We start from the raw sequence: 16,001 nt of genomic DNA, 5'->3' as shown, positions 1-16,001 counted from the left end.
TGGCGAACGTGCCGTTTCACTGGGGTGTTGGTAACGTCAGCGCCGGGGAACGGGGACGTGATGCCATTCGGAAGGAACAACTGCGAACCCTTCGCTCAGTCACCCTCCCAAAGAGGAGCTGCAGCAGCGCAGGAATGAGGGTGGTGAATGCAACTCTACTTTTTGCTGCTTTGGCTCATTTTAAACCGTGTAAAGGTATATTCACGTATAAAGGTGTAAGCTCCTAGAAACTCAGCTGGCAGGGGACAAAGCTGGAGCAGGTACAGCAGTTTCAGGACAAAGATTTGTGACCTGGCAGCTGATGTCTCTACCTGCGCTCAGGGAAACATGGGATAAACGTCGCTGCCACCAGCAACGTGGTGGGACAGAACACGACGTGACGGCTGAATCAAAGACACATTTACAGGAGAGATTCCTGAGCACTTTACACCTCCGGCTCATCCCCCCAGACAAAAGTGTGGCTGCAGTCGCACGTTTCTGTACCTTGGGGTGCGCCCAAGGCTGCTGTTCACCCCTTTTACACCCTCCTCGTCTTTATTTTGCTCAAGTACAGCTTTCTGCTTTGCAACCACATACATGAGACACCAATGCCATCTGCAGAACGAGCAAACCGGAGAACAAGACATTACACAGTAGCGCTGCTTAAACACATAAGTCTTTGTCTTGTAGACAGTGACACTCATTTACAGGAGATTCCTGCAGATAAACGCATCCAAGTTTCTCTTTCAAAGGCCGCACTGTCAGTCCACGCTAATTAATTTTCACAGTATGCTAACAGTGAATTCCAACTCAAAACCATTACTTATGAACTTTAACATTTATAAACTCTATCTGCTGATTTTTTCCTAGGTTTCCTGAACATTTGTTCTGCTCTACAGCAGGTTAGGATGATTAGGGACATCAAGACACAAAACATTTCCCCAGGGCAGAAGCAGACGTACTGCTACAACCCAGCCACACCATGCATTGTCCTGACAAACTTCCCTGCTTGGTGCAGGATCTTCCCTCCTACTCACCACAAAATGTTCTCCAACTGTCTAGAGATGTTTCTCACCGCCAGGTACCTCCTACAGCCCAAGACGTGCTCGTTGAGGTCACTATGATCCACCGGAAAGCTCAGCCGTGCTCTGATCGAGGTCCCAGTGACCACACGCCTCATCCCCTGAGGTCTGTGCAAAATCTCAGTTAAATCCCTGCTTTCCTTACACCACACGAGCTCCTCGCCTTGTGTCGGTCTTCACAACCTGGCCCCAGCCTGTGTCTGCAATACCAGCTACCTGCTTGCTCCCATCAGAAAAAGAATCCCCTCCCTGAAAATGCACAGATAAATATTTTCTCACTCTTCAAATTTCCCTCTTTCTGCAGGACACGCAGAGCAACAGTTCAGGGCAAGCGCTGGGCCAAGACAAGTGCTGTCACTTGCAAGAAACCGTGCAAACCCAGCTGGGCTGGGGCAGCCCGCAGCGCCGGTCACCCCGTCCTGTGGCGTCGGTCACTCCGTCCATCCATCCATCTCTCCCAGCTGCTGGACGCTGATTTTACACAACAGTCTCTGTACGGCACACACAATCCTTTGGCTCAAGCCCCAAATACCTGCAGTATTAGCAAGGAGGGCTCTAGAAGCCACACATCTTGCTTTTGGATGAATAACACTCTAACAAAAGAAACTGAATCAGACTAGAGGTGCCATTACACAGAATACAGGAGACAGTGCAGCTGAAAGAAAAGAAAGTCAGACTTTTTTTTCCTCTTCATTTTATCCCACAAGTGAGCTAGAAACACTTTCGGGTGTCAGAGCTCCTCTCCCCAGACTTCTTCTTGCCACCGAGTGTTGACAGTACTACACAGTTCCTTGCAGCATAAGAATTTTGTTCATGTTAATAATTCAAAGATCCACCTGCAGTTGCGTTCACTGTTCCCAAGCTGGTATCTCAGCTCAAAGCACCGATGAACACGACTTCCAGACACCCAGCGGTGACAACTGAGGTACAATCCCACACACGTCACTGCTCTGTGCGGGGAACACAAACTTCAGAAGGTCCGTATGTGCATCATCTACCAAGATCCACAATTTCTGAGCTGTTTGATCTTTGCCAACGGGACCAGGTGCTGAACATCTGTCTCTTACCGATGAGGAACAAGACAAATCTGCTTGAGTGTCACTGCAGCAAAGGAACTTTTTGTTTGAATGGGACATTTTAGAGACAACCAGAACCCTGTTCTACACGTTAGCCTATACTTACCCTTCATTTTCATTAAGGACTTATTTAGTCCTACAGTTCTTCCACCCACAAAACAGGTGACCAGCAAATCAATTTAACACTTGAAAAAATAAAACCTAATAATCTTTAGCATAAACCTTTGATCTGCTTCTGTTTGTCGATGGCTTTACAAGTGACTCAATCCCAGCTCGTAATTTGTGAGCATACCAGCAAAATCAGCTCCTGGCTGCACACACTAGTCGCCAAACTCACAGACTGAAGGAAAACTTACCGAAGCAGCAGCTCCTTTGGAAGTTTTTTGTTGATCACAGCTTCGTCATTGTTTGAGAACATCTGTAAACAAAAGCAATTTAAACATTTTAGTCGGATATTTGCATTAAGGAACCAAAATCTACTTCACTCTAGGGAAGAAGCTGCTGGTTAACGAGGCCATTTCGAGAGAGACATCTGGCCCAATAACTTCTCAAAAGATAAACTTTGTGTTCAAGCTTTCAAGCTCCTGAATTGGACCATAGTTGGATAGAGTATGACATTCACTATAGTTTAAAAAATGGTCCAGGAATGCTCTGTGGATAGATTAAATATAACCTGAGATTTTTTTTTTTTTTAATTAAAGTAAATGATAATTAGGGGGTACTTGTGGGCTGGCACAGACTATAGCAAGGTACCAGCTGCAGCACCACTGTGGCCTCCATCTGTGTCACGGTTCTGGGAAGGTCAAACAAAGCACAGACACTTTAAAACTGTAGCAAATTGTTTGAGATCATCCCTTAGGAGCTTTTGGGAAGAGGCACAAGCAGGATTTTTTGTTTTTAAATCACGAAGCACGGCATAAAGGGAGATGTGATCTGTGGTGCTGCGGCACGAGATGATTCCAGGAAAATTCCGCGTTCTTCCAAGGCTCCGGAGCCAGAGCTGTTCGTTGTAGCCCGTGCAAAGTGTTATCATAGTGGCCAACAACTTATAAATCTGAAATTTTGGACCAGCTAAAGCAACCGCACGAGCTGTGAAAAGTGAGAGAAAGCTTCTCTTTTCTAAGGACTCTTAAGAAAAACAGACGCCACATGCTTCTTGAGGAATATCTATCTGTATTTAAGAGACTTCGTGTCGTCCTACCATGGTGAAAAACCAACCAACCAACCTGCACAGAGCTCTGCCTGTGGGAGGAATCATGAGGGCGATGGGTGAGCTCAGGCTGTCGAGAGGTGATGCCTCATCCCATGTAGAAGGATGCAAAGCAGGGAACGAGAACGAGCTTTAATTTCATTAATAAAGTTTCTCTTGAACCTCTGGAACCGCTAAGAGCTGATCTTCCTGAGCTACATACCTGGTCAAAACTGCTGCTGAAATTACAGTCTGAAAAAGCTGATTCTAATCGGTTGATTAAGTGTTCCGAAACAATTCGGCCGTATGCATGCAAAGCAAATAAACCCAGCACCAGCTGGGTCACCTAAGTGGCAGAGGATCAGATTAAGAGTTAAAAAAGGAAAGTAAGATCTTAGTGGCTTATCCAGCTGTACGCCAGGCCTCGCCGGCAGAAAACAGCTTCTCCAGGCAGCAAATACTCTGTACCTGAGCATCAATCCAGCCCCGTCCCCTACCAAAGGAACCATCAGCGCCTAATGTAGAAAGCTAATATCGTTTCTTTAATATGCTCCAATCGGCGATAACAAACTGCCAACAGAATAACGCCGTCGCTACAAGAGAACGCTAAACCAATACTCAAACTTAAAAGCTGTGTTTCCAAATCACAGTTTACTTTTTAATTATCTCAAGATACCGAAGCACGATGCTGAAGCGGGACCCGAACTCTTCAGAGCCCTTCCCCAAAACGTCACCCAGCAAAGTGTTGTTTTCCTCCCCGCAGACGCTTTTAGCACTTCTCACCAGAAAGATATCGCAACTTGGCAAGTCCTAAACGGTCCACTAGACGGGCAACTACCGTTTTGCAGATCATTCAAATGGAAGTTTTGCTATTTCCCCAGCAGACACAAATCCCAGGGAGCCTGTTCCATCTCCTCAGGTCAAGGACCGCGTTCGGGTGCTGTGACGATGCCATCCTGGCACAACCGCGATTGTCGCGGCCGGTCGGGACAGACGCCGCCGAGGCTGCGAAAGGAGCCAGTGTGTGTGTGTTCTGGGACTGGAGCATCTAATTAGATGGCTGGAAAATTAAGGAAATTCTGAAGAAAGCTCTAACGAAGGGGAAATGCAGAGGAATTATTCATGGGAAAATAAGACTGTGATTTTTCTTCCCCCCGTTACAACAGTAAACAGGCAGGTCTATCCCTTTCCCATCGTTGTCCAGGCCAGGATTTTACATCTGAACCAGCCCCTTCACAAAAAAAAGGTGAGAGAAATTAAAGGAGCAAACCAGACAGCAGGAGGAGACTTCCGAAAGGAACCGCGCTGGAAGAGAACCGGCAAGGGGCAGGAAGGATTAAAATAGAGATTCCGGGAGCAGCCGGCCAGCCTGTTCTGTCTCATCCGTATTGGGAATGAGGCTTTGTCTGAATTCAGGTTTTACTTGAGAACGCGCCATTGGGAGCTGAGCCTGCACGTCAAGGACGTTCACAAACAGCTTTGTGCAAAACACAGGGAGCGATGCGACTTCTGCCCGCTACGCTGCTCAGAAGAAAAAGCTTGCAAATCAAAGCCTCAAATTGTTTTTCTGTAGAAGCCAGCCTTTGACAAGTACTACACTAAAGGAACACTTGGGGTTTTTTGTCTTCCTAAAGAAGCCCTTGGACTGAAAGGTGCCAGGGCAGGACGTGTGCTGGGGGAGACCCTGGGCGCCGGAATTCCCCCACACTGCACCCAGCAATCAAAATACACCGTTCTTGCAGCCACTTAGCACAACATGGCATTGTCCTTTTGTTTCAATAACCCTTCCCTCGCCTTTCAGAATATTAAAAGTTGTGCAAACTGGCTCAATTCACCCGGGGCCAGTCCTGCAGCAGGAGTGCTCCGTGCGGGGCTAATGAACTGATTTTTTTCCAGTGAGGCGCTGCTGGCAGTTGCTGTTCGGGTATGGGGGTGTCAGCCACTCACTACAGGGCACAGCCACCCAAACTGGGTCACCCATATGACATCAACATGGGCTGGAGGTGACAGCACTTTGCAGCTGAACGTGCAACGATGACAGCGTATAATTACAAGTGTCCCCGCGCAAGGAACACCCACGGCCGGCCGGCGCTCATCACGCATGCAAAGAGGGACGTGAGCAACAGTTGATGCAAGCGCTCTAAGTGAAGCAACTCTTCGCAGGGACGCGTTATTTGAGTTAAAACATAGAGTACTGTGTCACCGCAGGCACTCATTCAGCCTTCGAGCAAGTCTTGCGTGGTCAGGGACAGGCTGCGAAAGCCCCACGAGCACGGGGACTCCTCCTGGCTCTGTCCTTGGGGCCACAACACCCATCCTGCCCAGGGCGAACACATACAGGCGATATTTAGCACATAAGTGAGGCGTCCACATGCTGGACTGATTCAGCGGCTGCGCTCATGGACGGACCGTGCGACGTCTCCCTGTTCCGTGACACAACCGTCTGTCACTGGAAACGCTCATGCGGAAGGTTGTATGGCCAACCCCTCGGGAAACCCACACTCAACAGGGATTTTGTTATATCTTGGAAATTTCCATCTAAGAAGAGAGTTGCTATATTCTGTGGAGGACTTATTCCAAAGCAGCAAGTAAAAGCTTCTCCAGTGAGAAACATAGAATCACAGAATCATTTCAGTTGGAAGAGACCCTCAGGATCACCGAGTCCACCCATAACCCGACCCCAGCACTAACTCATGTCCCTAAAACCTTGTCTAGAAAAGTGTTTATTCAACAGTTTCTGCAAAATGTCAATCTTTGCTTCCAGGACAGTTCTATTCCCCATTTCCCCAGTTAGTCTCCAAGCACACCTTGGCACAAAGTCGTCCTTCCCGGGTTACAGGGAGCTGGAAAAACTCCCTGGGCTGGCAGGGAAGGGGCAACGCGCTCCTGGAAATGTCACATCTGGCAATGGTTTGGGGTTTATTGTTGGGGAAGGGCTGGAGGGGTGTTCCGACGAGGAACAGGAACAAAAGCTTTGGTTTTCACTTTTTTGTGTATGGAAAAAATATACTTGAGAAGCTTCTAAATGAGTTATTTCAACATTTCGAGTTTACTGGAAGTAATTAGGGATATTAACGTACAGAACACAAAGCACATTTATTTTATGTTACCCTAAATGCTCAAAACTACTTTCTGTAAACAATTCTTAAGTTACTGGCTGCATTTTTAAGAGAACAACAGTTGACTCGTCTGACATACCAAAAAGACTTTCCCACTAGAACAGCGGCAGGGACTTTATTCAATAAAGTGCAATTTAGACATAAAGACAGACTCAACTCTCTTGCCTGTCCGACAGCGGACGCTGAAAAACACTCTCAGTTTCCCCAAGATTTTGTTACACGGGATTTTTCCCACTTGAGACAAGGAGCAGAAAAAGGACAGGGTCAATGTGCAGCGTAACACGGGTGCTCTACAATGGAGGCGCATCCCTAAGATACAGCTCTGCCGACAAAACCGGCCGGTGTTCAACGGAGGCACCGGGAGGGGGGACGGCTGGTCTGAAAAATACATCAACATCACACCAGGCTTAACTTTAGGAGCATCAGTGCCAAAGCCAACAACCGAGCACCCGGCATTAGCCTAGATGTGGACTTTGAACTCAAACTTTGCTTTTCTTCTAAAGCAGAAAATTCAAAGCTCAATGGAGCAAAAGGGGTGAAGCTTATTTGGAGCTTTACGGAATTAGTGGCTATCGGGCGAGTAAAGGCACTTGAATCAGCCGTTACAATGAGAGCTACAGTCACACATTCAAGCGAAAAATAACATGGGGTCTGGCTTGGCCCTTGAGAATACAGACCAAAAATCCAAAGCGGCCCAAGAAGCGCTAACAGAACAGAGTGGAACGCAGGACACACGGCCACGGCCGAGGACACGGGGAGGCTGAAAGAGGCCAGACATCCGTTTTCAGTACAAAATACAACCAAACAGCAGCAAGATCCATACGGGTGGGCAGCTGGAAACGAAAACTGAACATTCCTGAAAGTACAAATGCAACAAATGAAGTGTTTCGTGTCTCGATATAAAGCAAACCTCACGCAAAATAAGCGATACAGAATTTAAAGGCATACCCTCTTAAAAACCTAGGAAATATTAGTGAACGTTATAATTGTAAAATACTGCAACTCATTTACTTGTGTAACAGAAACGGTGCAAGACAACGGCAGCCTTACCGACACAAAAGGAAAAGGCAATAACCACGTGCCAAGAACGTGGGTTTCGCTGTAGTTGAGACCTGGAGCTCCCTGTCCCGGCCAAACCCTCCACAACACTCCCAACCACGGGAAACTCAGCAATGAAACCAAGACACAAAGCAGACTGCAGTTATTAGAGAGCAAATAATGCATCTGGAAGCTGTTTTTCAGCTAGGCAAGGTGGGGGATCAACAATTGCCATCATGAATTAAGGATTACATCTGCAGCTGGCATATTTTCTCCGTTTGCCACCCAACCTGATCTGTAGCATCAAGACACTTCGGAGATTAACTTCAGAGCTATGAAAGAGTATTTTGCTATTCTGAGGTGAAAGAAACAGAACAGCTGTGCAAATTCACTCAAAGAGTTTAAATCCAGAGGAGCCAGAGCTGCCCTGTGAGGTGTTCTGCAGCTGCTAGCTCACATCCCCAAATCTTGTATCACTGGTAGAATTTATCCCACTTTTATCTGCTCCGGTGCATATGGAGGAGATGAACGAGCCCAGCACAGAGTCATTGAAACAAGACGAGACACATGCCAAACCCATCTCACAACTCCAATCCAGCAAAATAAGCCGAGCACAAAACAAAAACAAAAAAGTGTGGAATTAATTCTGCATTTCCTTTGGAAAAGCTCAGTGAAGCTTTGAAGTGACTTCTTACAAACTCTGTCAATATACGCTAACACCTCGCCTCTAGTTCTGTTTGTTTTGGAAAAAAAAATAAATACTACCAGTGTTACAGGGCTGAAATAACCGAAAAATAACCATGAACCGAGTATTTGTTCTGAAGCACTCCTTCCCCAGGCCGCGGTTGAAGGCAGGCAGACTTGAAGCAGGATGAGCTGCTTTCCTGGTGGCAACGAATAAACGACACCGCAGAGATCAGTCCCACAGAAGCGTCAGTGAAATACAAGGCTCCTCGGAGGACACGACACAAAGCACGAAGCTGTTTACATCCACAAGCAGCTCCGACTGGGCAAATTCTCCTTCTAGTGTTTAGTTATGTGGGGACTTTTTTTAAAAAAAGGAAAACAACAAAATAAACACATCCCGTTGAATCTGTGTTAGGTCTCCAAGGAAAATGGCTGTGGAATAAAGGTGCTGCCGGGACGAGCTCCGTAGGGATGCGCTCGGGGCCGCGGATGCAGGAAGGTGAAGCGGCTGGTCCCCTCCTGCCACCGGGGTCCCACCCAGGGCTCCGGCCAACAAAACCAGGACTAAGCAGCACAAAACCCAAGACAAAGTGGACCCTGGACGAAAAGGCTTATTATAGGCTTAATATTCCTAAAAATAGCTCAGTGGGCAATTTAGTTGACATACACCATCGGATCGCTTCTTCATCTGCTTGTCGTTTTGGGACAGCTTAAATTTCTGCTGGCAAGAAATATCAGGGGGATGGATGAGCTTTCTGTGCAGCCTGACTCTGCGTTCAGCAACAAAGTCAAATAAAGAGCCTGATGTTTCTTTCCTTGTTTTGAATCAGCAATGCTAAAAGCATGAGGCCAAACAAAAAATGAGTACAGCCCTATAGAAATCCATCCCACGATAAAGAACTGCCTGCCGCACGTGATCGTGTACAGCAGAAACTGGTCCGGAGCAAAAATTCACCAGGTGATAAACGTGCGAATACACAAGGTCACGTCGTTGCATTCAGAAACGAAAACCTCAAAGTCAAATGTGCAGGTGAGACGCTAGAAAACTATTTCTGATTTAAGCAATAGCATTTCAACTGGGAGGACCACGTGTTGTACCTTTTTTTTTTTTTTTTCCAGAAAACTAGAAACTGCTGTCAGATGCCAAAAGGGCACGTTCATACGCTTTGTGTCCTTCTGGTTTGTTCTCCGATCCCTGTCTTGGCTCCGCGACAGTTTTCCACAAACAAAGCATCCCACAGCTACACCTACGAGCTCCCTGTGTTGGTTTTTCAATTGCCATTCCCGGCGTTTGCCTCGCCCGGCCCAGAGGCTGCAGGGGACGTGGATCCGAGCGGTGTCACCCGACAGTCCCACGGGGCAGGACCTGGAGCAGCGGGTGGCAGATTGGGGAGGCAGAAGCTCGTAGTTAATCGGCTTTGTCTTTACCAGAAGTTGTACCTGGTGCTGAATGAAAAACCCTCTCCGAAAACGTCAGCGGCAGCTCGCGCGTCCGAGAACTGCAGAGGTCGAAGTTGGTTGGTTTTATACGTTAACTAGACGGGACAAGCAGCGAGAAGCAAAAATACCATATGGTTTTGGGCGTCTACTTTTTTTAGCTCCGTCGAAAACCTCAGCGTCCTACGAGTGGTCATCTGGGTATTTTATGACCTATTACAGATATTTGATTTAAAGTGATGCTGCTTTCTCACACACGCCCTTCAAAGTTTTAAATAATACACCGTTGCCCATAAAAACAACATCCAAGACCAATGAAGGAGGAGACTGTAAATAAGGCAAAGGCTTCCTGACTTCACAGGGCCACGGACCGTGCTATAAAGCACCCACTATCACAATTTTTTTTCTTTAGCCTTTTTAAAAGCACATTTTAGCAGAGTAGTGGTCCACTACAAATACCCTTTGAACAGATTTTTTAAAAAATTATTAAGAAAAAACATCCCTGAGACATGCTTCAATATTTTCAGGCCAAAAGTGAGGCTCCTCTAGCTCTCCAAGTACGTACCAAAGCTCATCACAATTCAAGTCAGCTTCTTCAATAAACAAATTTCTTCTAGTTCTGCTCCTCTCCAAAGCCTACAGTTCTACATTAGTGGTAACACACTTTTTTTCACTATTGGGTTTGTATTCAGCTATTACCAAAGAGATCATGATAATATTATTGGTGTATATACTCAGAAATAAAGTCAAGTGATGGTGTCCCAAAAAATCACCCTACCTGAGGTGAGGTGTGAAGGGCATTGGGGTGAGTTTGCCACAAGTAAATGGATGGTTGATCGGAAAGGAAAAGCGATGGCAAATACAACCAGCAGCCACACAAAGGCCCCTCCACAGCTGTTTCACACCAGATCAATAAGGTTAAAACATCCATCAGGTTGACTTTCATAATGGTGTGAGTCAGATGAAACGCGCAGTGAGGTAATCCAGCTGTGAAAACAATAATTACCTGATCTATCCCAGGCCCCAGTTAATAATGGTATCTAAAATGAGCCATCCCCGTGAGCACGGGCTCCGACTCCCTTTCCTGTTGTGCGAGCTGCGATGTGACATGGACACAGTCCCCGATCCCTGGGAACACCGGGAATTGCACCGACAGCTCCACAGAATCACAGAATCAGGGTGGTTGGTGCTAAGGGGCCCCTGTAGATCCCCCAGCCCAGCCCTGCTCACGCAGGGGCACCAGAGCAGATCACACAGGTCGGGCCAGGCGGGTCTGAATGTCTCAGAGAAGGAGACTCCACACCCGCTCTGGGCAGCCTGGGCCAGGCTCTGGCACCGCAAAGGAAAGAAGTTTCTCCTCGTGTTCACATGGAGCCTCCTGTGTTTCAGTCTGTGCCCGTTGCCCCTCACCCTGGCGTTGGGCACCACTGAACAGAGTCTGGTCCATCCTCTGACACCCACCCTGAGATATTGACCCCGTTGATCAGATCCCTCTCGGCTTCTCTTCTCCAGCTCAACAGCCCCAGCTCTCTCAGTCTCTCCTCATCACAAAGATGCTCCAGACCCCTCAGCATCTTTGAAGTCACAAAGCAGAAGGATGGAAAGAAGCACCGGAGACGCCCAAAGGGAACCAAGAACACCCCAAAAAGATCAGCTCTGCCATTGTAAAGCCAAGTGACCCCGCAATACAAAGCAGTATTTAAGAGCCAGGAACCCAGCAGATTCAAAAATGGGATTATGGTAATCGAGATTATTCAATTCAGCTTTCTGAACACAGAGAGGATTAAATATTAGAAGGCAACTCAATTTTGAAGCATTTTAAGTTTCTCATTTTGCTCTCAGTTCACCTCATTTCACGGAAGATCTAAACTCAAGCAAGACCTGGGAACTACAGAGGCCACTTGCACAGTTCAGAAGAGTCTGAATTCCCTCCCACTGAGGATCCCAAACCCCAGGATGAGAGAAATGCTGTGAAATGCACCGGACTGTTGTGTTTGTCCTGCTGAAGGTGCTCGCAAGGCTCGTACACACACACACTCCTCATACACATCCCTGGTGTTCATTTGGTTTTTTTTAACAGGACAAACTGCCCCATAAAGAAACATTTTACAGCCAGAATCAACTCCCACTAATTGGAGGTTTTGAAGACTCCCCGAGGAAGCCGGGCAGGATGGTGCTTTTTCTGTGGTGTTGTTTTTGTTTAAGGATGTAGAGGAGTCTACACGTATTGCTCACAGTCTGGAAAAAAAGCAACTATAACTATTTAAGCCTGGCAACGTGGCTCAATGGAACACAAGACACCGCAGAGCAAGAGATCCCTGCACGGGGAAAGCTTAAAAACCTGAAGTCTGGTCACGCCGAGGACGTCTGCAACTCATCCCGCGGTTGGTCTAATACCAGAGAAGCTGCTGTTGATATAAAATGCGGGTAGTTTTGTGTCAGATCATCTCTCAGCTCCATGCGTGCGGCTGCACAAGCACTGACCACATCCCTGGGAAAGCAGAAAGCTCCGGGGAGTGCTCTGCCCTCCAACACGTTTATTTTTTGCTGATGAGCTGGCAAACAGGAGCCCAAGATGCTCCGTCTCCAGGTGACATCCCAGGCCAGAAGCGTGCGGATGAAAGAGATTAACGAAGCGGTGAGAACCGGGGCCTCTGGAAGGGAAAGAAGCTCCCAGAGAGCAGAGTACCAGTCAAAAGCATCAGGAGGTGACATCCCCCCCTCTTCGCTGCTATTTAGTTCTATTTCATCAGGCTTCACGTCTTAGGTCCAACAGGAAGCAGAGAAACCTCAAATATAAGCCAGGATTGTGACCTGTCAGGGCATGTCCCATATTAAACCAACACCACAGAAAATTAGGAGTCAATCTGGGTAATGTTTTCCCTTTTTGTTTGCTTTGCTGCAGTAAGTGGTTATTTTCTCTGTGGTGGCCACACCTCCTATAAAGGGACTTACTTAGAATATACTCATTGGGCTGGGCATGCCAGAGTTCATTCTTTCATTTCAGAGTCTCATTCTTCCTGGCAACACGTCCGCACCAGAAACCCATACCCGAGTCAGGTTTAAGAACCTTAGCGCATAATCCATGACCATATTTTATTACTACAGTAAGAAGATATGATTATTAAATCCAGTCTAGGTTGGATTTTAAAATTACCCGACAACAATAGTTCAGGAACCTGTGGCTTAACAAAAGACAATAAACTAAGCCTGAACCAAACTTCCCCTCAATAATTCAACCTGTTATTTAAAGCCTGAACCAGACACAATATACATTAGTCACAACTCTGCATCAAGCTATTTTTTCCCCCCCAAGATAAGACTCCAGACGTTCCAAGGCCCTATTTACCGCTCCTCAGGCAGGGAAACTGAGGAATCATCCGATTCGGGGGTAACGCAGAGGAGAACTAATCACCAGCCTTCACCCCCTGTTGCCATCATTCGTCTTACAATATTCAACAACTCGCAATAAGCAGCTTCCAGTTTCAACACATTTTTGCATAATTGTCCTTATGTCACATTAAATATGAACTATTACACTAAAAGGGAACAGATCTTTTTACTTTTAAATCAGAAAGATGACAAACTGTTTTCTAGAAAGCACGGCTGAATTTCTACCCACACTTGCCCTCTGAAAAAGAAATCTGTTCATCAATGTGAACACACTCACATTTCAGAAGCTTTTCAGACCAAAACACCTTCACTAGAACACCAGGTATTTAAAGCAACAGAGTTCCAAACTCGTTCCTTCCAGGATATATAGGTGAGTGGGTCAGAGATAATCAATGCTAGAGCGAATAAAACCGTGCCCTGGATTTACTAACCAAAACACATCCAAGAAATGCACTAATGTTTAAGGATACTTCTTGTAGCTCAAGAACAAGCATCTCTATAATGCATCAACTCTTCCTATACAAATATAGACTAAAAAAATAAAATTAGTCTAGACCTCAAATACTCTTTGAGCATTTTGCTTATTTTCAGCTTGTCCGTTTTTTACTATAGGAAGAACGTGACACACGATTCCAGAAAAAAACCCACCCAAACCAAACCAAACTCTTCTCCACATTGAAGTGGGTTCATCTTGTTTGGGTACAACCTTCACAAAAAGAGCTCTCGATACTGGAATGAATTCTAGTATTTCAAGACAAAGGCTAAGGAGGAAAAAAAGGCTGTTGCCATATGAGAAGACATTTCCCCACAGCAGACTGCTACCGGCGTGTGTTTTTATTCTTTGCTCTGTAACCAGCCACTCTGCAGTAATACAAAAAAAAAAAAAAGCTCTCAGAAAAAAAAAAAAAAATCTGTGCAGCCAAGAACAGACTAGAACAGTAAAAACAATAGTCCTGGATAAACCATGTTCCGCATGCAGCCTTCTCATTCCGAGCTCCCAGGTTTAGTTCCACGTTTGGATGCTACAGAAACATGGATGGTACGACACTATTTACCCTGAACACATTCTAAAGAGACACGCTGCTGCTTATTTACAGCAGCTGATAGGGATTTGACAGAGGAAATTTCTCGTGCAATACTACAAAAGGATCATTTTCTGCACCTTTCCCCAGCCCAGGGCCAGTTTCCTGGGGAACCCAATGCCGCTCCCTGTGGAACCAGCCACTCTCCAGTTCACCATTAACCAGGATTTTCCCCTCTCCATGAAGCAGGGGGGGGACACAGCCACATCTTTACCATTCCGGACCCTTTTCCTCCCATGTCCTCTGATGGAACAGGAGCCAAGCTGCGCAGAGACGAACGGGCAGGTATTTCCAACCTCTGCCGGGGATGAGGAGCGAACTCTCCTGCCTGTGACACCCCCCGGGCCAGCTGTGACAACAATGCTGGGCTGGCCCTGGCTCCAGCGCCTGCTTTGTGCCACATCCTTTGAATAGATCTTATTGTTTACCCTCCGCTCCTTCCCCACCTCCTCGTCATCACATTTTTCCCGGCTATTGCCCAAAAACCAGACGTGCCAGGGCCGCTTCCCTCCCCTCCCAATCCTGTTTTCCAGGCGCTGTTTCCCACCCCCCCGCTCCACCACCAACTCCTCACACCCGCAGCAACACGTTGGCAGCAGCTCTGCCCCCCCCACCCCGGGAGTTTAGATCCGACGGGGGAACCCACACACCCCCCAAATAGGGTGGGGGGGACACACGTTTCACACCAACACCCCCCCCAAACGCGGGTCACAGGCCGCAGCCCCCGCCCTGCGCACCCCCCCGGGCTCCCCCCGCACCAGGCCTGTGGTAAAGCCGCCCCTACCCCATTCATAGCCCCCCCCCCGCGATGACCGGTTGTTCCGTGAGGGGGGGAGCCCTAAAGCCGGACACACACACACCGCGGCCCGGCCCCCCCCGTCTCCTCAGCCCTGGGGCCTCACCTCAAAGCGGCTCTTAGTGACCCCGTTCATCTCCCTCCGCATGGCGGGGCCGGGCGGGGAGGACCAGGAGGGGCGGGGGGTGTGAGGAAAGAGGGGCGGGGGGTGTGAGGAAAGAGGGGCGGGGGGTGTGAGGAAGGCGGGCGGGGGCTCCGGGGCTGCGCGGCCTCCGCCCGCCGCGCCTGCTCCGGCCTCAACTTCAACCCAAAACAAAAACACTCCGCACCTGCCAGCAACGCGCGCTCTCATTGGCCAGCGCCGGGCACGGCGCGCGGCGGCGGCGGCGGCGGGAGGCGGGGGGGGGAGCGCGCGCTGCGGCGGGGACACCCCGAAACGGGAACGGGGAAACTGGGCGGGGGGGGGGGATTCGGGAAAAGGGGGGACAGCGCGCGCCCCCGCCGCCCCCACCTACCCCACAGGTCGCCGTCCCCATCGCGCCGCCGGGGTCCTCCCGCGGTGGGGGGGCTGCGAGGGGCGCCGCCCCCTTCCCGCGACACCCCCCCACCCAACTGGCGGGAGATCCGCCCCCCCCCCCCCCCTCCCGGTGCCGCCGCGGGGATCGGGGGTCCCGGGGGGGGGGTCTCCCCCGCCCCTCCGTTCCCTTCCGGGATGCCGCAGAGCTCAGCCAATCACGGCCCGGGCTGGCGTGACGTCACGGTGATGCCATTCCCGCGGGAAAATCAAGCGTGGTGGGGATTCCCCCCCCCTCCGGCTCCCCCCCCCCGCCCCCCCCGCCATTTCCAGAGACCCGAGACCCACTTGTACCAAAGAGATTTATTTGCATGTAAATAAACACGTTCTTCGCAATATTTCAAAAAAAAGGTGAAACTGCCCCAGAAGGGCGGGGGGGACCGGGGGCCATTTACAAAAAAAAGCCAATTTCCGGGCAGGTATTTACATCACCACCATGAAGAACCATTTTCTTTTAATCTCCGTGTCCACTTCGCCATCTGAGATTAAAAGGTTTGGCTTTTATTTTGTTTATGCTTCTTTTTAATCTTTCCAATACTGAAAGATGTC

General features: G+C 48.5%; 1 protein-coding gene across 2 annotated transcripts in view; it reads right to left on the bottom strand.

Moving 5' to 3' along the window:
• Positions 1–15,508, bottom strand: part of FBXL20 (F-box and leucine rich repeat protein 20) — a 31,794-nt gene extending 16,286 nt beyond the window's left edge. Inside the window, exons 1-2 of one of the 2 annotated variants that reach the window (XM_065651146.1) lie at positions 15,394–15,508; positions 2,494–2,555 (exon numbers count right to left, since the gene is read on the bottom strand). In XM_065651146.1, the coding sequence (XP_065507218.1) occupies positions 2,494–2,555; positions 15,394–15,414 (83 nt within the window). In that variant the 5' untranslated portion in view covers positions 15,415–15,508. Of the gene's footprint in view, positions 1–2,493; positions 2,556–14,984; positions 15,163–15,393 lie in introns of those variants that run through there. The other variant, XM_065651145.1, reaches the window with a different exon arrangement.
• Between the last annotated feature and the right edge of the window lie 493 nt (positions 15,509–16,001).

Source organism: Caloenas nicobarica, chromosome 24, assembly GCF_036013445.1.
Source record: "Caloenas nicobarica isolate bCalNic1 chromosome 24, bCalNic1.hap1, whole genome shotgun sequence".
Lineage (NCBI taxonomy): Eukaryota > Metazoa > Chordata > Aves > Columbiformes > Columbidae > Caloenas > Caloenas nicobarica.
This window is presented reverse-complemented; position numbering and strand designations above follow the sequence as displayed.